Source organism: Geotrypetes seraphini, chromosome 10, assembly GCF_902459505.1.
Source record: "Geotrypetes seraphini chromosome 10, aGeoSer1.1, whole genome shotgun sequence".
In the NCBI taxonomy this organism is placed as follows: domain Eukaryota; kingdom Metazoa; phylum Chordata; class Amphibia; order Gymnophiona; family Dermophiidae; genus Geotrypetes; species Geotrypetes seraphini.
The window spans coordinates 2,792,501-2,812,951 of NC_047093.1; the positions used below are offsets into that span (position 1 = coordinate 2,792,501).

General features: G+C 45.8%; 1 protein-coding gene across 1 annotated transcript in view; it reads left to right on the plus strand.

The window, feature by feature from the left end:
* Positions 1–14,744, plus strand: part of P4HB (prolyl 4-hydroxylase subunit beta) — a 73,997-nt gene extending 59,253 nt beyond the window's left edge. The window contains exons 5-11 of the mRNA XM_033961071.1: positions 1,843–1,947; positions 2,169–2,294; positions 2,607–2,807; positions 5,932–6,052; positions 12,642–12,823; positions 13,302–13,388; positions 13,725–14,744. Coding sequence (XP_033816962.1) covers positions 1,843–1,947; positions 2,169–2,294; positions 2,607–2,807; positions 5,932–6,052; positions 12,642–12,823; positions 13,302–13,388; positions 13,725–13,808 — 906 coding nt within the window. The 3' untranslated portion in view covers positions 13,809–14,744. The remainder of the gene's footprint in view (positions 1–1,842; positions 1,948–2,168; positions 2,295–2,606; positions 2,808–5,931; positions 6,053–12,641; positions 12,824–13,301; positions 13,389–13,724) is intronic.
* The last annotated feature ends 5,707 nt before the right edge of the window (positions 14,745–20,451 follow it).

The following is a 20,451-nucleotide window of genomic DNA, read 5'->3' on the forward strand; positions in this document are numbered from 1 at the left end:
GTATGTTGAAACTGTCTGACACCCATACTCTGCTCCATCTGTACACCCATTTATAATAATAATAATAATAACAACTTTATTTTTCTATACCGCCATAATCAAATGACTTCTAGGCGGTTCACAATGAAAGAAGGCTGGACAATCAGCGAATTACAGAATGCATTAAGAGGAAATGTTACAGAAGAGAAAAGTTACATAAGAGAATGGGGTTATATGGAGAAAGAAAATATGAGAGGTTGGAGATACCTGAGAGATTTAAGAACATAAGAAATGCCTTCACTGTATCAGACCTAGGTCCATCCTGTCCGGCGTTCCGCGCACGCGGTGGCCCTTTTAAGTACATCTTTTGGGAGACCCAGATTTCCCGTATCCCTCGATATGGTTTTCAAGAAGATGTGCATCCAACTTGCGCTTGAAACCCAGAATTGCAGCGGGAAATAACATAGTGAGAGAAAGTCATCTGTTTAGGCAATAAATTTGTCGGATAGAGTGGTTTTAACCCTTTCAGGACCATAAGGATCGTAGGCCAATTTTTGTGGTTTTGACGACATTTTTTATGGTAAAAAGGGCTTGCAGATGCCAAAAAATTGATTTTTTTTTGTGAAATATCATTATTTTTTTTAAAAAAAATCAAACTTCTGGCTTATGGACAGTGTGGCAAGTGAATCTTCTCGTCAATCTGGCAACGACGCTAATGAATGAATGTCGGAACCAGTTTGTTTACATAAAGGCAGTATCATATGGAATCCGTACATATCAAATTTAGAACTGTAGACTATCCCAATCAAAATTTATAGGATTTTAAAGTTATGGGACAAATATGTCCCTTGGTCCTGAAAGGGTTAATTGATTTTTGGAAGTTTCCCAGCCAGGGTTGCTGTCTGTTTGCTTGGTACATGAAGGTTCTGTCCAGAAAGGATTTGTATTTGCAGCCTGTGATCTTTGGGTATGCAAAGATGTTTTTGTTTCTGGTTGTTCGTGTGGGGTTGTGTAGAATGAAGTGCTTTTGCAGGTAGGAAGGTGCTAGACCCAAGACTTGTTTGAAACAGATACAAGCAAATTTTATGTGTTCCTATGTCCCATTCCAATAACATATGTAATTGCACTGCTTGAAAATACCAATATAAATTAGGGATCCCCCCCCAACACCATTCTGTCTGCCCACATTACCTTCTGTGAAATACGTAGTGGTCATGTTTGCTAAATTAACAGTTTAAATGCAGCATGTAAGCGCCAAAAGTGTTAGCTGATATTGGTACAGGCAGTGTTTGAAAAATAAATTCTCTTTTTTTTTTTTTAATTTCTTTATTCATTTTATAACTTACATCAAGTGTACAGTAAATATCAAACAATTATAGTACAACATCATTTGAAAATCTATAATATCATACAACAAGAAGATTTAACCCCCACCTCCCTCCCAAATTCATATACAACTAAAATATACCACATGAAAATAATCTTATGTCATTCATAAATATATTAGTGGAAAACCAAGAATCCCCCTCCCCACCCCAAATCCACATGAGTATTAAAATTGGGAAAAGTGTAAATTATTCATTATAATACTTTAATAATGGTCTCCACACATCCTTAAATTTATTATAGTAACCTTTAGAACTGCCAACGCTCTTTCCATTTTATACACGTGACAAACTTAATTCCACCAGAAACAATAATTCAGTCTTTTACAATCCTTCCAATTATATGTTATTTGTTTGATGGCAGCTCCTGTCGATATCATCAAAAGCTTGTTATTATTAGCAGATATTTGACATTTAGTTCTCATAAATATGCCAAATAAAATTGTGTCATATGACAATGCTCTGTTTATCTTTTAAGTTTGATGAAAGACATAGCACGTTTGATGGAGAAGCCACCAAGGAGAATGTGGTGAACTTTGTAAAGTCAAATCAACTTCCCCTGGTTATTGAGTTCACAGAACAGGTACAAACCTACCTCATCCAGTGAGGTCTACTTTGTTGTTTTTGAAGGTTGTGAGGGGAGAGAACAAATGAATCTGGTTAGTCTTTTGTACAAGTCTTCTCTAGTGAAGACTTGACATGAAGGATAACTGCACAATGCTAAAAGCTACAGGGTTTTAGGTTAATGTTTTTAATGGTGGGTTTTTTCTTTTTTCTCCCTTCTGTTTCTGATCTGAAAACCAGACTGCCCCTAAAATCTTTGGTGGGGAGATTAAGACACACATTCTACTGTTCCTACCCAAGAGTGCTTCAGACTATCAGGAGAAACTGGATAACTTCAAGAATGCAGCAGGAAGCTTCAAAGGAAAGGTGAGAACTTGTCTAAACTTCATGAGTGGCTGATGAGGAGATAGATCTGCAAGGTCCATCCCATTTGCTGCTTTCTGATAGCACTACTGCAGTCGCCAGAATAAGATGGTCCTCGGTGGAGTACTTGAGATTTGACAAGGACCTTGTGGGTCTCATTAGTATTCTAGTGATTGGTGAGGTTCCTTGTGACCAGACAAGTCACTTAAACCTTCATTGCCCCAAATACAAACTACCTATATATAATATGTAAATTGCTTTGATTGTAAGAGTCCCATTCTTTCACTAATTGCACCGTCACCTTTCTTTTCAAAGATACTCTTCATCTTCATAGACAGTGAGCACACAGATAACCAACGTATACTGGAGTTCTTTGGACTGAAGAAAGAGGAATGCCCAGCTATTCGTCTGATCACGTTAGAAGAGGAAATGACAAAGTACAAACCTGAGTCGGATGACCTAAAGGCTGACGAGATAAAGGAGTTCTGCAGCAATTTTTTGGAGGGCAAGATCAAGGTAATGCAGGCCAACAAAGCCAAATGGCTAGGAGTGAGGCTTTTTGGGACTTTACTGTTCATTTATCACTCTAGTACTGCATTGTGCCAGAGAGCTTCCTTCTCGATTTGGGGCCAAATTGAATACAAATATTTGATACAGCCCTGGGGGGGGGGGGGGGCTAGGGTCCTTCTACTCTGGATGTCCTAATTTAATTTTATCTGTAGCTTAAAAAAAACTTTTTTATCCAAATTATCAAGAGCAATGCAATATTCTGAGTTAAAAACGGAATAATTAGAAGAATGCAATAAATAACCACGATAAAGATCAAAGTAAATCCAATAAGTAAATTAGAATATAGCTTGATAAATCAGTCTGTTCTTGATATTGTTGGGAACAGCCAGTTTTTACTAGTCTCCTGAACATCGTATCAGAATAGCTTTACTGGGTCAGACAATAATAATAATAATAATAACTTTATTCTTATATCCCACCTGTAATCTTGCGACTTCTAGGCGGTTTACAATAAACTAAACTGTAAATACAATCAAGAGAAGTTTTATATACAGCGAATTAGAGAGTATAGCGGTTTACAATAAGAGAAACTGTAAATACAATCAAGAGAAGTTTTTCATACAGCGAATTAGAGGTCCATCTAGCCCAGTTTTCCATCTTCATGGAGGCCAATCCAAGACACAACTACCTGGCAAAAACCCAAATAGTAGTTGCATTCCATGCTACTGTCCCCTGTCTGTCTCAACAGCAGACTATGAACTTTACTTCCAGGAATTTGTCCAAACCTTTTTTTTTTTTTTTTACCAGCTACACTAACCGCTCTTACCACAACCTCTGGCAATGCATTCCAGAACTTAGCTATTCTCTGAGTGAAAAAATATTTCCACCTATTGGTTTTAAAAGTATTTCCCTGTAACTTAGAGTGTCCACTAGTCTTTGTAATTTTTGACAGTGTGAAAAATCGATCCACCACTCAGGATTTTGTAATTTCAATCATCTCTCCTCTCAGCTGTCTCTCTTCTAAGCTGAAGAGCCCTAACCATTTTAGTCTTTCCTCATACGAGAGGAGTTCTATCCCCTTTATCTTGGTCGCTCTTCTTTGAACCTTTTCTAGTGCCGCTATATCTTGAGCTAAGGAGACCAGAATTGAATGCAATACTCTAGGTGAGGTTGCACCATTGAGTGATAGAGGCACTATAACATTCTTAGTCTTGTTAACAATCCCTTTTCTAATAAATCCAAGCATCCTGTTTGCCTTCTTGGCCACCGCCGCATATTGGGTGGAAGGCTTCAGTGTATTGTCTATGATAGCAACCAGATCCTTTTCTTACATAGAAAAATGATTGCAGATACTGTAAAGGCCAAATGGCCCAGCCAGTCTGCCCATCCACAGTAACCATTATCTCTTCCTTTCTGAGATCCCACGTGCCTATCCCAGGCTTTCTTGAAATCCCCCAAGGTGAACCCTATTATCTGATAACTATGATTTGGATTATTCCCAATGTGCATCATCTTGCATTTGTCCCAATGTATCCATATCTAATATTGTCTGGAAGGGAATTCAAGTGCTTTGGGGCTCTATAATCACCTTTTATTAATGTAGCAGATCTTTACAGAAGAATTGTCAAGCCATACAAGGCAGGCTCTAACCCATAAATTATTTTAGAATGAGACAAAAGCTTAAAATAGTATTCTTGCATTCATGGGCACCCAGTTCTAATTTTATCACCAAAACTCCATTTAGCACTCATACTTTGCAATACCTATAATGTGGGTCTTTGGCACAGTTTATCTTGGACTTTAACATCGCATGAGGTTTAACTTAAGCTTTTGAGCATCTTCGGTTCATTTAAAATCTCTACATGAAAGAATAGCCATGCTGGGTCAGAATAAAGGTCCATCTAGCCCTGTCCCCTATTTCCAGTGGGGGCTGATCCAGGTAACAGTTATCAGGCAGAACCCCCAAGAAGCAGCAGGATCCTAAGCTACTTACCCAGGAATAAGGGCCTTTTAATAGTAATTTACATCCAAATCTTGTGTTAAAGCCAACTAGACAAGATGCTTTTACCACATCTTCTAGCAATGAGTTCCAGAGCTTTAAAACAAATAGGAGGAAATATTTTTCACTCAGTAGGTAGATTACTAAGTAACTTCATAGTGTTCTGAGAGAATAAACGATCGAATCATGTTTACCCATTCTTTCCAATTCAGTCCTTGGGGGTTTAGGATATCCACAATGAATATGCATGAGAGATTACATGCGTAGCCCCAGTATGCAAATTTTATTCCATGCGTATTCATTTTGATATTCTGGTAGGCTGTGTTCCAAGGACTGGGATTGGGAAGCACAGCTCTACCATCTCTTCCAAACTTAAGCCTTTCCTCATGAGGCATTCCAGCCCTTCTTTGTACCTTTTCAAAGTTTTATTAAAATTTGATTTACTCACTTATCTAATTTCTAAGCAAGTACACTATACATACATACATATACATATATATATATATATATATATATATATATATATATATATATATATATATAGTAAACTCGCTTAGAAATTAGATAAGCGATTAAAGAGCATGAACATAATAAAAATGCCATTAACAATACCATTAATTTAAAAAAAAAATTTTTTACAAAGAAACATCGAGTAATCAACTTTTCTATTTCTGTCTTTTTGGGGACCAGAATTGAACACAAAACTCAAGGCAAGGTTACACCTTGGAGCAATAGAGCATGTTCTCTTGTCTTCATGTTCTCATGATTCCTAACATTGTTTGCTTTTCTGAACAGAAAGTGACTAACAGAGTTGACCTGGAATTCTTCAGATAATGTCTTTTGTAACAGTCTCAAAGAATGACTTTCATTGCTGGGTCTGTAAATACCTGTAGTCTTGCAAACTTCAGTTGACAATATAGTAACTTGACCTCAAATAAAGTCACCCTATAGGTAATTCTGCAGCAGCACTATACATCTAGGTGGTAAGTAATGTTTGCTTAGTTAGCTGTAAGTGTAGTAATTAAAGGCATCTTTGCTGCTGGTCCATAGAGAGCTCACATACCTGCATGATCAGTGTATTGGCTTAATAAAGATTTCTCCTTATGTTTCTGCTTTCCAATTATTTCCCAGCCCCACATGATGAGCCAGGATATCCCAGATGACTGGGATAAGAATCCTGTTAAAGTTCTGGTTGGAAAAAACTTTGAGGAAGTTGCTTTTGATGAGAACAAGAATGTCTTCATTGAGTTCTGTAAGTTCCAACTTTGTTCTGGCTTGTACACTTTTTGGACTTGTTACCTTACATAGAAATAGACGGCAGATAAGGGCCACGGCCCACCTAGTCTGCCCACCCTAATGTCCCTCCCCTACCTTTGCCCTGTGAATAGATCCCATGTGCCGATCCCATTTAGCCTTAAAATCAGGCACGCTGCTGGCCTCAAACACCTGCAGTGGAAGACTATTCCAGCGATCAACCACCCTTTCAGTGAAAAAGAATTTCCGGGTGTCACCACATAGTTTCCCGCCCCTGATTTTCCACGGATGCCCTCTTGTTGTCGTGGGACCCTTGAAAAAGAAGTTATCCCAGGACAAGCAGGCAGGTATTCTCACTAGTGGGTGATGTCATCCGACAGAGCCCCGATACGGACATCTTGCAAGCATGTCTTGCTTGAAGAAATTCAGAAGTTTCGAGATGCCCGCACCGCGCATGCGCCAGTGCATTCCCGCCCGATGGTCCGGGCGCGTCTCCTCAGTTCTTTTTCTTCCACGGAGCTGAGAAGTCTATCTTCAATTTGCGCCCATTGAATCTCTTTTTTGCCTTCTATTTTGCCGCGGGTTGAGTTCTTTTGGCTCTCCTGTGCATTTATTGATTTCTTTGATTTCTTTTTCAAAAAAAAAAAAATTTTTTCCTTCCGATACCGGGTCGGCCGCATGGCTGGGGCACCGCGCCTTCGACCTTGCAGCGGAGCTTTTCCGGCCTATGTCCCGGCCGATTACCGGTTTTAAAAAGTGTAGCAAGTGCCAGCGCGCGATTTCGCTCACGGACCCTCATCGACGCTGCTTACAGTGTCTGGGACCGGATCACTTCCCGAAATCGTGCCGGCCTTGCTCCACTCTGACGGCGAGAGCGTTTAAGCGCCGCTGTCTGCTGTGGGAGTCCATGTTCAAGATGGAAGCTTCATCGGATCCTGCAGCTTCGACATCGACGGGTGCTTCGACTCCTTCCGCGAAGCCCTCTGCCTCCCCGGCTGCTTCGGGCCTCCTGAACCCGGCATCGTTCACACCGGTTTCGGCCCCGGCTTCGGCGACAGTGCCTTCCTCCGTCTCCTCGGAGCAGGTATCGACCCCGACAGTTCCACCGGTGGTGCTCAAGGTGCCGAAGACTGGCAAGCAGAAGCACGCAGCACCGAAGGAGCGTGGAGACCGTGCGGAAGGGCCCCCTTTTGGTGCGGATCCCTCCATATCGGCTTCGTTGCGGTCCCTTCTGGAGGCTCAGTTCGTGGAGCTCATGCAGACCATGGGGCCTCGGCTGATTGCCACCATCCAGGGTGACCTCCCAGCTTCGGCTTCGAGGGGCGGACCGCCCCCTCCTCCTCCTCCTCGCCGCACGACCTCGTTGCTCGGCGAGGAGGAGCGGCGAGCGGTGTCCGGGTCCTCGAGGAGGGCCTTCCTTAGTGATATGCCTTCCTTGGAGCCCATCCCCTCGAGGAAAGCCTCGTTTAGTGACCTGCCTCCCTTGGAACCGATTACTCCGCCCCATGACTCAGTGTGGCGTCCACCTTCGGGGCCACCCAGTCCTGGGCATAGCAGGAAGCAGGACGAGTTCTTCCGAACCCCCTATCAAGCCTGGGCGTCGTCGGGGGATGCCTCTGCGATCGACGGCATCGAGTCCGATCTGCTCCTTGGAGGCATCTGACCCAGTTTCTCACAGATGGGCTCGATCCCCTTCCAGGCATCGAGAGGGGCATCGATCCAGACATTCTTCGAAGCATTCCTCTCGGCACTCGACCGTCTCGCCTCGGAAGAAATTGCCTCAGTTGGGGTATGCTGCTTCGACTGGGTCTCCTCCTCCGGGCCCGGAGTTCGAGGACCCCGAGGTTTTCTACTCGTCCTGTTGCTCGCAGGCCTCTCTGGCGCCTGAAGCCTCTTCTTCTAGTCCGTCTCGCAGACCGGCGACGGCGGACCAACTGTCCTTTTCATCGTTCCTCAGGCAGATGGCAGATGACATGGACATTACTCTCGATGCTGGGTCTCGATATTCCAAGGAGTACCTCGATACCATGCACTTGCCCCGTCCTCCGGCAGAGTCCTTGCGGCTTCCCCTGCACAAGCTCCTCGACCAGACCTTCATGCAATGCTTCGAGTCTCCTTACTCTATCCCTGCGGTCCCTGGCAAATTGGATGCGCGGTACCGCACGGTGCATCATAAAGGCTTTGAGGGTCCTCAGCTTTCTCACCAGTCCCTCCTGGTCGAATCCTCGCTCAAGCGGTCTCATCCTGGCCAGGTCTATGCTTCCGTGCCTCCGGGCCATGAGGGCAGAACCATGGATAAGTTTGGTCGACGCATCTATCAGAATTCGATGATGACGTCTCGAGTCCTGAATTACAATTTCCACTTTGCAGCCTACTTGGAATTTTTTCTACCTGTGCTTCGGAAGTTCACACCCTACATTGAGTCCCAGGCTAGGTTTGAGTTTGAGGAAGTGGTTGCTTCGCTGTCCCAACTTCGGCTTCAGTTAATGCAATCTGCCTATGATGTGTTCGAGCTCTCAGCCCGAGCGGCGGCCTGCTCGGTGGCGATGCGCCGGTTGGCCTGGTTGCGGACCATTGATATGGACCCGAATCTTCAGGAACGCCTGGCGAAAGTCCCGTGTGCTGGGGTGGATCTTTTTGAAGAATCCATCGAGACTGTCACGAAGAAGTTGTCTGACCACGAAAAGTCCTTCCAATCTATCCTTCGGCCGAAGCCTAAGCCTCAGCAGTCTCGACCTTCTCGCCCGCCGTTGATTTATCAGCGGCGTTATCAGCCGAGGCAAACTCCACCTGCGAGGCAACCGGCGAAGCGACAGCCTCCCCAGAAGGGTCAGCCTAAGTCTCAGTCGCCTGCTGTCCCTAAGACCACTCAGCCTTTTTGACTGTCTCGTCGAGGGCATAACCAACCTCGTTCTGCCTCCCCCTGTTTTCCCATCGGAGGGCGCCTCCATCATTTTTATCATCGCTGGGAGGCCATAACAACCGACCTCTGGGTCCTTACTATCATCAAGGAAGGATACTCTCTTCATTTCCATCGGGTCCCTCCGGACCACCCTCCAAGAGAGTATCCTTCCAACTTGACTCAGACCGCCCTTCTTCTTCAGGAAGCTCAGGCTTTGCTCCGGCTTTGTGCCGTAGAGCCGGTCCCGACGGACCAACTGAACCAGGGGTTTTACTCCCGGTACTTCCTTGTTCCGAAGAAGACGGGCGACCTGCGACCCATTTTGGACCTCAGGGTCCTCAACAAATTCCTAGTCAAAGAGAGGTTTCGCATGCTGACACTTGCTTCTCTCTACCCCCTCCTCGAGCAGAACGACTGGTTATGCTCTCTGGATCTCAAGGAGGCCTACACTCATATTCCCATTCATCCGGCCTCTCGCAAGTTCCTCAGATTTCGGGTGGGACATCTCCATCTGCAGTATCGAGTGCTTCCATTCGGCCTGTCTTCGTCCTCCAGAGTCTTCACCAAATGTCTGGTGATGGTGGCCGCGGCCCTCCGGAACCAAGGTCTTCAGGTATTCCCCTACCTCGACGACTGGCTGATCAAGGCTCCCTCGGCCTCAGGGGTCATCTCGGCGACCCTGTCAACGATTCTGTTCCTGCAGAGTTTGGGATTCGAGATCAACTTTCCCAAGTCTCATCTACAGCCGACCCAGTCTCTTCCCTTCATCGGGGCTGTCCTGGATACCGTACGTCTCGGAGCATTCCTTCCTCCTCAGCGCATGGATGCTCTCCTTCATCTCTGCCAGTCTGTGTCTTCTCGCCAGACCATCTCTGTGAGACACATGATGGTCCTCCTGGGCCACATGGCCTCTACAGTTCATGTGACGCCGTTTGCCAGACTCCACCTCAGAATTCCTCAGTGGACCCTGGCGTCTCGGTGGACTCAGGTGTCGGATCCGTTGACTCGACACATCACTGTCACTCCTGCTCTTCGGCAGTCTCTACTCTGGTGAATGACCTCTTCGAATCTATCCAGAGGTTTGCTGTTTCATTCTCCTCCCCACCAGAAGGTTCTCACAACCGATTCCTCGACCTATGCCTGGGGAGCGCATCTGGATGGGCTTCGCACTCAGGGATTCTGGACCTGTGCGGACCGACTCCATCAAATCAATCTTCTGGAGCTCAGAGCCATCTTCAATGCTCTTCAAGCTTTTCAACATCTGCTTCACGACATGGTGGTCCTCATTCGCACCGACAATCAAGTCGCCATGTATTATGTCAACAAGCAGGGGGGCACGGGTTCGGCCTCCCTCTGCCAGGAAGCTCTCAGAGTCTGGGATTGGGCGGTTCGCCACAACGCCTTCCTCAAAGCTGTCTACATTCAGGGGAGGGACAATGTCTTGGCGGACAAACTGAGTCGTCTTCTCCAGCCTCACGAATGGGCACTCCATTCCAAGCCCCTTCATCAGATCTTTGCTCAGTGGGGAACGCCTCAGATAGACCTCTTTGCGGCTCCCCACAATTTCAAGCTGCCTCAGTTTTACTCCAGGATCTACGCTCCTCATCGCCTCGAGGCAGATGCTTTTCTGCTGGATTGGGGGAATCGCTTTCTGTATGCGTTTCCGCCATTCCCTCTCATTCAAAAGACTCTGGTGAAGCTGAAGTCCGAACATGCCACCATGATTCTGATAGCTCCTCGGTGGCCCAGGCAACCTTGGTTCTCCCTTCTACTTCAACTCAGCAGCAGGGAACCGTACCTACTTCCAGTGTTTCCTTCACTGCTTACTCAGCATCAGGGGTCTCTGCTTCATCCCAACCTGCAGTCTCTCCACCTGACAGCTTGGTTCCTCTCAACGTAACTCCGCACCAGTTTTCCCAGGTGGTGAGGGATGTCTTGGAGGCTTCCAGGAAGCCTGCTACTCGTCAATGCTACTCCCAAAAATGGACTAGATTTTCTTCATGGTGTATTTCCAATTCTAAGGAGCCTCAGCGAGCCTCCCTATCCTCTGTTTTGGACTATCTTTTACATCTGTCTCAGTTTGGTCTCAAGTCGACATCTATACGAGTCCACCTGAGTGCTATTGCGGCTTTCCATCAGCCTCTACAAGGGAAACCTCTCTCTTCTCATCCTGTGGTTTCCAGATTTATGAAAGGACTTTTTCATGTCAATCCTCCTCTCAAACCGCCTCCAGTGGTTTGGGATCTAAATGTGGTCCTTTCTCAGCTTATGAAACCTCCTTTTGAGCCTCTGAGCAAGGCTCCACTAAAGTTTCTCACTTGGAAAGTGGTTTTTCTGGTGGCCCTCACATCTGCTTGCAGGGTCAGTGAGCTTCAGGCCTTGGTGGCGGACCCACCTTTCACAGTATTCCATCATGACAAGGTGGTCCTCCGCACTCACCCGAAATTCCTGCCTAAAGTGGTCTCTGAATTTCACCTCAACCAATCCATTGTGCTTTCAGTGTTCTTTCCAAAGCCTCATTCTCATCCTGGAGAATCGGCTCTTCACACTCTGGACTGTAAACGTGCTTTGGCTTTCTACTTGGATCGCACCAAACCACACAAAACTTCTCCTCAACTTTTCGTCTCCTTTGATCCAAACAAGTTGGGACGACCTGTATCAAAGCGCATCATCTCCAACTGGATGGCGGCTTGTATCTCTTTCTGCTATGCCCAGGCTGGATTACCCCTTCCCTGTAAGGTCACAGCCCATAGGGTCAGAGCAATGGCAGCCTCTGTAGCCTTTCTCAGATCGACACCGATTGAGGAGATTTGTAGGGCTGCCACTTGGTCCTCGGTTCATACGTTCACCTCTCATTATTGTCTGGATACTTTCTCCAGACGGGATGGACAGTTTGGCCAAACAGTGTTAAAAAATTTCTTCTCCTAAGTTGCCAACTCTCCCTCCATCCCATTGAGGTTAGCTTGGAGGTCACCCACTAGTGAGAATACCTGCCTGCTTGTCCTGGGATAAAGCAATGTTACTTACCGTAACAGTTGTTATCCAGGGACAGCAGGCAGCTATTCTCACGTCCCACCCACCTCCCCTGGGTTGGCTTCTCTGCTAGTTACCTGAACTGAGGAGACGCGCCCGGACCATCGGGCGGGAAGGCACTGGCGCATGCGCGGTGCGGGCATCTCGAAACTTCTGAGTTTCTTCAAGCAAGACATGCTTGCAAGATGTCCGTATCGGGGCTCTGTCGGATGACATCACCCACTAGTGAGAATAGCTGCCTGCTGTCCCTGGATAACAACTGGTACGGTAAGTAACATTGCTATATCTTCCTCCGCCTCGATGCGGCCCGTAAGATACTTGAACGTCTCGATCATGTCCCCCTTCTCTCTGCGCTCCTCTAGCGAGTATAGCTGTAATTCAGTAGCCAGTAGATCTAAATAGAGGCTATCAAATTTTTCTCCCTTTGGGTGAACTGGAAGGATTCTAAGGATTTCATACAGCCCCTACTTGGAACTTTATTATAATGTAACTTTGGAGTCTGGCCCTTTACTTTATTTTTGCACAACTTTTCATACCCTTTGGCACAAATACAGGACTTTGTCCTTTGATTAGTGTCATCATTTTCTATTCTTGTTGTTTTCAGGAGTATTCAGTAGCTGTTTTTTGTTGTTGTTTTTTTTTTTCTTTTCAGATGCTCCATGGTGTGGCCACTGCAAGCAGCTTGCTCCCATCTGGGATAAACTAGGAGAAAAATATAAGGACCATGAGAACACAATCATTGCCAAGATGGACGCAACTGCCAATGAAATTGAGGTTGTGAAGATCCACAGCTTTCCCACACTGAAATTTTTCCCATCTGGAACAGATAAGAAGGTGCGTGATATCATCTGACCCCATTTCAGGCTTAGATCTTCGGCTCTTAAGCAGTTTAGTCTTCAGGTAGGATCCTTATTCTGAAGGGTGGGAATGAGTTGTTAAAATGTGACGGAGGACAGGGGGAGCAGCTTGCAGTGAATGAAGTAAGTGCAGAACATGTGGATGTGAATTTTCAAATCTCTAACACTTAAGAACTTTGTGTGTCTCCCAGTATTTGATGATGGATTACTATTGTAATCCTAAAATGGTCTGGGATCGGTAATGTTAATGTAAAGTAACACATATAGATGCTTTAAGGCCATGCCTGCTCATTATGGAAGAAATGGATCCATTATATTGCAGAAACTGTTAACAGGGCAGAGCTATTTAAATATGGCTGACCAGGAATGGGGACGTAAGTGACATGAGGACCTGTTTGTAGAACTAATGTGTGAACGTAACCAGCAGTTTCATGGCATGCTGCTATTCCTTCCAGGTGGTTGATTACAATGGTGAACGAACACTGGAAGGATTCACCAAGTTCCTGGAAAGCGGTGGACAAGATGTAGTTCCTGTAGATGATGTAAGACTGAGCTTTATTTTTAAGCCGACTTGACTACTGTGTACGAATGCCAAGGGCTGTGGGAGTCTGCTTAGAATAGCCACATGGTCTTGCTTTTCATAGCAATACTGTAAATAAGTGAGGTACAGTAGTGAGATGACAGCTTGTCTCATAAGCAGCCTTATAATCCTAAGAAAAATGTCCTAGGACATTGATGGCAAAAGCAAGTTTTAAGTTGCTCCCTGATACTATTTTTTATTTTATAATTCTTTATTCATTTTTGTATGATACTAGCAGTTGACAGTGTGCCTTAGCTACTATGTGCAGTCATTCACTGGAAGCTCTCTCGTCTTACAGGAGCTGGATGACTTGGAGGAAGCAGATGAGCCAGATCTGGAGGAGGAGGAAGAGGATCAACACAGCCACAAAGATGAGCTTTAACATGGGATCACATCCCTAAAACCATAAGACACTACAAGAGAGCAGTGATGCAGGCAATGAGGCTAAAATCTGCAAAGATCTGGAACAGGAAGAGAATGATTTGTCAAAACACAATAACACCTCTGTAATTTTTGTTTGGGGTCCTCCCTTTTTTTTATTTTTTTAGATTAGCAATCTGGATGGGACTTTCATTTTCCTTGTCATCTTTTCACACACATCTCTCTGGCTGCAGTTGCCTTAGCAGTGATGACATCTGAAGAATGGCTACTTAAATTTTTTTTCCCCCCTTTTCTGTTTACAGCCCTGGTAAGTGTGCACTGTAGGATTTAACCAGGGACTGACATCAAAAGGTGTCTGAGAGGTAGAAGCAGACCCTTGCCTCACTTGGCCAATGTTTTTGTGGAAGGAGAAAGGGTTTTGTCTTTCTGTTTTGGGGGTTTTTTCAGTTGAACTTTTTTGTAGCAGTCACCCCTCGAACTCCTGGCCAGCTTCTTGACTGGAAATGGTCTCAAGTTGCTATTGCTTCCATATTAACTTAGAGGCCAGTCCATCCTCATACCATTGCTATTCTGTTGCCCCTGCATTTTCAAGAGCAATACTGGTGATGCCTCTTCGGGTGACCTTGGAGAATAAGAGAACTGGTTGGGTTGTGTACCAAACAGTACAACTGCAGCATCCTGTCCCAGGTGCAGACGGAGATGTTCTCCTGTCACACCCTTTGTCAGTATATTTATGCATGAATGTAGCTTTTCCAGTTCTGTGAGGCAGGATTCAGCTCTGCCCAGGGCAGCAACGCAAGACACATGATCAGGTTTTCAGGGAAGTGAAGAAAGGTTGGAGCCAGATTGGGCTGTGTGGTTCTTTAAGCATTCCACCATGTTAAAGTTGGGATATTAATTTGTTGGCCAAACAATAAAGTTGAAATTTTAATACTAATTTTGTATCTTGATTTAGTTCACACTATTGTATCCAGGGTGGAAGATACTACATATAGCTCTGACAAAACAAGCAGGCTTATTAAGTAAGCACACCTATTCAGTGCTGTAGCTTCAGGTAGGCATAGGCTCATCCAGCAGTGGCACCACACTGCTCTTCCCTGGTGTCTTGAATATGTCCTCCTCTCAACCTCATCCTTCCCCAGAATGCCTTTCATGTGGCCTTGATGCCTGCAGCAGTTCATTTTTGCTGCCTCTACGGTGACAGAGGGAAGCTTTTGGGGCTGGCACTGCCAGCAAATATGAATTGCTGCAAGCGTCGGGGCCACACAAGGTGCACTGGGAAGGGATGGAGTTGTCAGGACACTGGAGAGGAGAAAGATATAAGATGTATGTAAAACAAAAAAAAACAACCCAAAACTATTTTAAAAAATATATCTGGTGAGGGGGTGGAAGGGTCCATACAAGTTAACTATAGGTGCATCAAAAATATTGGATCTGGCTCTTGAAAGTGCTGCACTCCACAAAGGTCTAACCTGCTGGTGATCCACATTCTTACTGCAGGGTGGACATTCCTGCACCTTAGGCCTCTGGAACAGCAGGATTTTTTGTTTGTTTAATTTTTTTATTCGCTTTTACAACTCCCTCAAGTGTAATAAGAAATAACATTTGAATTGGAAAACATCACTTGCTATACATAAGAACATAAGCAGTGCCTCCGCCGGGTCAGACCATAGGTCCATCCTGCCCAGCAGTCCGTTCCCGCGGCGGCCCAAACAGGTCACGACCTGTCTGAATCACTAGAAGGGGCCCCCTTGCCACCTTAGTTTCCCATTGAGTCCTATCTTCCCATCGAAGTCCTAACCCTCCGGTCTTGCACATGCACGACCTGGTTGGGTTACTATACCTATTACCTGGTTAGCTTTCTATACCTGTGTTACATCCCAGCACCTCTCTCAGTATCCCACGATCCCTTTATCCCTCAGGAATCCGTCCAATCCCTGTTTGAATCCCTGTACCGTACTCTGCCTGATCACTTCCTCCGGTAGCGCATTCCAGGTGTCCACGACCCTTTGGGTGAAAAAAAACTTCCTTGCATTTGTTTTGAACCTATCTCCCTTCAGTTTCTCCGAATGCCCCCTCGTACCTGTTGTCCCCTTCAGCCTGAATAATCTGTCCCTATCCACCCTCTCTATGCCCCTCATGATCTTGAAGGTCTCTATCATATCTCCCCTGAGCCTCCTTTTTTCCAGAGAGAAGAGCCCCAGCCTATCCAACCTCTCGGCGTATGGGCAGTGTTCCAGCCCTCTTACCAGTTTCGTTGCTCTCCTTTGGACTCTCTCAAGTACTGCCATGTCCTTCTTGAGGTACGGCGACCAATATTGAACGCAGTATTCCAGATGTGGACGCACCATCGCTCGATACAATGGCATGATGACTTCCCGCGTCCTGGTTGTTATGCCTCTCTTTATGATGCCCAGCATCCTGTTGGCTTTTTTCGAGGCTGCTGCGCACTGCGCAGATGGCTTCAGTGATGCATCCACCAGCACACCCAAGTCTCTCTCTAGACTGCTGTCTCCCAGCAATGCCCCCCCCCCCCCAATTTGTAGTTGAACAACGGGTTCTTTTTCCCTATATGCATGACCTTGCATTTTTCCACGTTAAAGCGCATTTGCCATTTGTTTGCCCAGTCTTCCAGCTTGTCCAGGTCCCTTTGCAGGTCCTCACACTCCTCCCTGGATCTAACTCTGCCGCACAGTTTGGTATCGTCTGCAAATTTTATAACCTCGAACTTTGCCTCCTTTTCCAGGTCATTGATAAATATGTTGAAGAGTAACGGCCCCAGCACCGATCCCTGTGGCACACCGCTCGTGAATCCCCGCCAGTCAGAATATTGTCCCTTTACTCCAACCCTCTGCAGTCTACCCGACAACCAGTGCTTGATCCATCTGTGCACATCCCCTCCCACCCCATGGTTCCACAGCTTCCTAAGCAGCCTTTCATGTGGCACCTTGTCGAAAGCCTTTTGAAAATCGAGGTAAATGATGTCTATGGGTTCCCCATTGTCCACCCGACTGCTTAGTCCCTCAAAGAAGTACAAAAGGTTCGTTAAGCATGACCTTCCCTTACAGAATCCGTGCTGGCTTGTTCTCAGTAGGCCATTTCTCTCGATGTGCTCGCAAATACCATCCTTGATCATAGCTTCCACCATCTTCCCTATAATTGAAGTCAGGCTCACCGGCCTGTAGTTCCCGGGGTCACCCCTCGATCCCTTCTTGAAGATAGGTGTGACATTCGCCAGTTTCCAGTCCTCTGGTACCTCTCCAGTTTTCAAGGATAGGTTGCAAACATGCTGGATTGTGCCCGCTATTTCTTGTTTTAGTTCCTTCAGTACCCTTGGGTGGATCCCGTCTGGGCCCGGCGATTTGCCGCATTTTAACCTGTCTATCTGTTTGAGGACATCCTCCTTACTTACCTCTATGTGTTCCAATTTTTCAGCCTGTTCCCCACTTATGAGCTCCTCTGAATCCGGTATGTTAGATGTGTCTTCTCTCGTGAAAACCGACGAGAAGAACGTGTTCAACCTCTCAGCTACCTCTTTATCCTCCTTAATCACTCCCTTCCTATCCCCATCGTTCAACGGCCCCACCTCCTCTCTTGCTGGTCGCTTCCCCTTTACGTAACTGAAGAATGCCTTGAAGTTCTTCGCCTCCCTGGCCAGCCCCTCTTCGTAGTTCCCTTTTGCTTTTCTAACCTCCCAGTGGCATTCCTTTTGGCATTTCCTGTGCGCCTGGTGATTTTCCTCCGTTGGGTCCTTTTTCCATCTGCGGAAGGATACTTTTTTGTCATTTATTGCCCTCTTTGCTTCTGTTGAGATCCAAACTGGGTCCTTTGATCACTTGTTCTTGCCGCCTTTCCTGAAACTGGGGACATACATTCTTTGTGCTTCCTGCAGTGTGTCCCTGAATAGGGTCCAGGCGCTTCCTACAGTCTCCATCCTAAGGATGTTGACTGTAGGAAGCGCCTGGACCCTATACCTATACCTGAACCTATACCATCATCTGAAAATCATAAAAATTTAACTATCCTTCCCATCCCTATTACATCAAAAATATTCATTTATTATGTTATACAGTATATATTTTAATAAAATATCAAAAAATACCATCGCACCCACCTATCCCCATCCCCTCATTTCAATTATCTTATTAAGGGAAAATGTTTATTACTCATTAAAAAAGTCTGTTAATCATTTAAAATAACATCCTTTAAAGTCCGTATTCCTGCAATTATCCAATGCCTCCAGATGATCTTAAAACCGCCAATCTGAATCTTGGGGTTTAGCCAAATGGATTGTTTACTGGAAAATCATGTAGCACTATCTTATGATACAGTTTTATTTGGAACAGCTATGAGAAAAAAAAGAGTCTGATATCATCATTTAATTATAAATTTTTATTAATCATCACCTTGCGTGGGGACACAGTATTGTTAGGTGACTTCAACATGCCTGATGTGGATTGGGACACGCTTTCCTCTGCTTCCGGCAGCAGCAGGAGGCTATTAAACTCTATGAAGGGAGCAAGACTCAGGCAACTGGTGTTGGAACCAACAAGGGATCAGGCAATACTGGACCTGATACTTACCAATGGAGAAAATGTCACAGAAGTCTCAGTGGGTGACACATTGGCCTCCAGTGACCACAACATGGTATGGTTCAATCTCAGGAAAGGTTTCACTAAATCTACCACACTGACCAAGGTCCTCAAATTCAAGGACACAAACTTCCAAGAAATGGGAGACTTCGTTCACCAGGCGCTACAAAGCCAAGCAGAAACCGATAACGTGGAAGAAATGTGGTCGACTTTGAAAGCCACCATACAAGAAGCAACAAACCGCTATGTTAAATCAGTAAGTAAACGGCGGAGGAACAATAAGCCACAGTGGTTCTCTGCGGAGATTTCAGACTTCATCAAGGAGAAGAAAAAAAGCATTCATCTCTTACAAACAATCAGGGAGACAGGACTCTAGGGAAGTCTATCTCGCCAAATCAAAAGCTGTCAAAACAGCAATTAGGGAGGCCAAATGCCGCATGAAGGAGTCTCTAGCGAAGAACATCCAGAAAGGAGATAAATCCTTCTTCAGGTATATCAGCGACAGAAATAAGAACTCAGGCGGGATAGTACGTCTTGGGAAACCAGACGGAGATTATGTAGAAACGGACTCGAAAAAAGCCCAACTGTTAAATGAATACTTCTGCTCAGTCTTCACCCGCGAGGCGCCAGGACTCGGCCCTCAGCTACAGGCAAGGGTTGATGCAGTTGACCCGTTTAGTAATTTCAAGTTTACACCCAGCGGTGTCTACTGCGAGCTGTCAAAGCTTAAGGTTAACAAGGCAATGGGGCCTGACAACCTACACCCCAGGGTGCTCAGAGAGTTATGTGATGTCTTGGTGGAACGGCTATCCGCGCTCTTCAATCTCTCCCTTAGTACGGGCAACGTCCCGTTGGACTGGAAGATGGCTAACGTCATTCCACTCCACAAGAAAGGCTCCAAGATGGAGACAGCAAACTACAGACCAGTGAGTCTCACATCAATAGTGTGCAAACTAATGGAAACTCTAATCAAATGCCAATTGGATACAATCCTGAACGAGGAGAATCTACGGGATCCCCGTCAACATGGATTTACTAAGGGGAGATCCTGCCAATCCAACCTGATCAGCTTCTTTGACTGGGTGACGAGGAAGCTTGATGTTGGGGAGTCCTTGGACATCGTATACCTGGACTTCAGTAAAGCATTCGATAGCGTACCACACTGCAGGTTGCTGAGCAAGATGAGTTCTATAGGATTGGGCGACACATTGACGAAATGGGTTGGGAACTGGCTTGGAGGTAGGCTTCAGAGGGTAGTGGTGAACGGCACCCCCTCCGAAATGACAGAGGTGATCAGTGGAGTGCCGCAGGGCTCAGTCCTGGGCCCGATCCTATTCAACATCTTTATAAGAGACTTGGCAGAAGGGTTGCGAGGCAAAATAACATTATTCGCCGATGATGCCAAACTAAGCAATGTAGTGGGCAAAAACACAACAGACATAAATTCAGTGCCCGACAACATGATGCACGACCTACTCCTACTGGAGCACTGGTCTAGGTCCTGGCAACTCAGCTTCAGTGCCAAAAAATGCAAAGTCATGCACCTGGGCAGCCAAAATCCATGCAAGACTTACACCCTTAATGGTGAGATCCTAACAAGAACTGAAGCAGAACGAGACTTAGGGGTGATCGTCAGTGAGAACATGAAGACTGCCAATCAAGTGGAGCAAGCTTCATCCAAGGCAAGGCAAATCATAGGTTGCATACACAGGAGTTTCGTCAGCCGTAAGCCTGAAGTCATTATGCCATTGTATAGATCCATGGTGAGGCCCCACCTGGAATACTGTGTGCAATTCTGGAGGCCGCATTACCATAAGGATGTGCTGAGACTGGAGTCGGTCCAGAGAATTGCCACCCGGATGGTCTCGGGACTCAAAGATCTCCCGTATGAGTAACGGCTGGATAAGTTGCAGCTGTACTCACTCGAGGAACACAGAGAGAGAGGTGACATTATCGAGACATTCAAGTATCTCGCGGGCCGCATCGAGGTGGAAGAAGATATCTTCTTTTTCAAGGGTCCCGCAGCAACAAGGGGGCATCCGTGGAAAATCA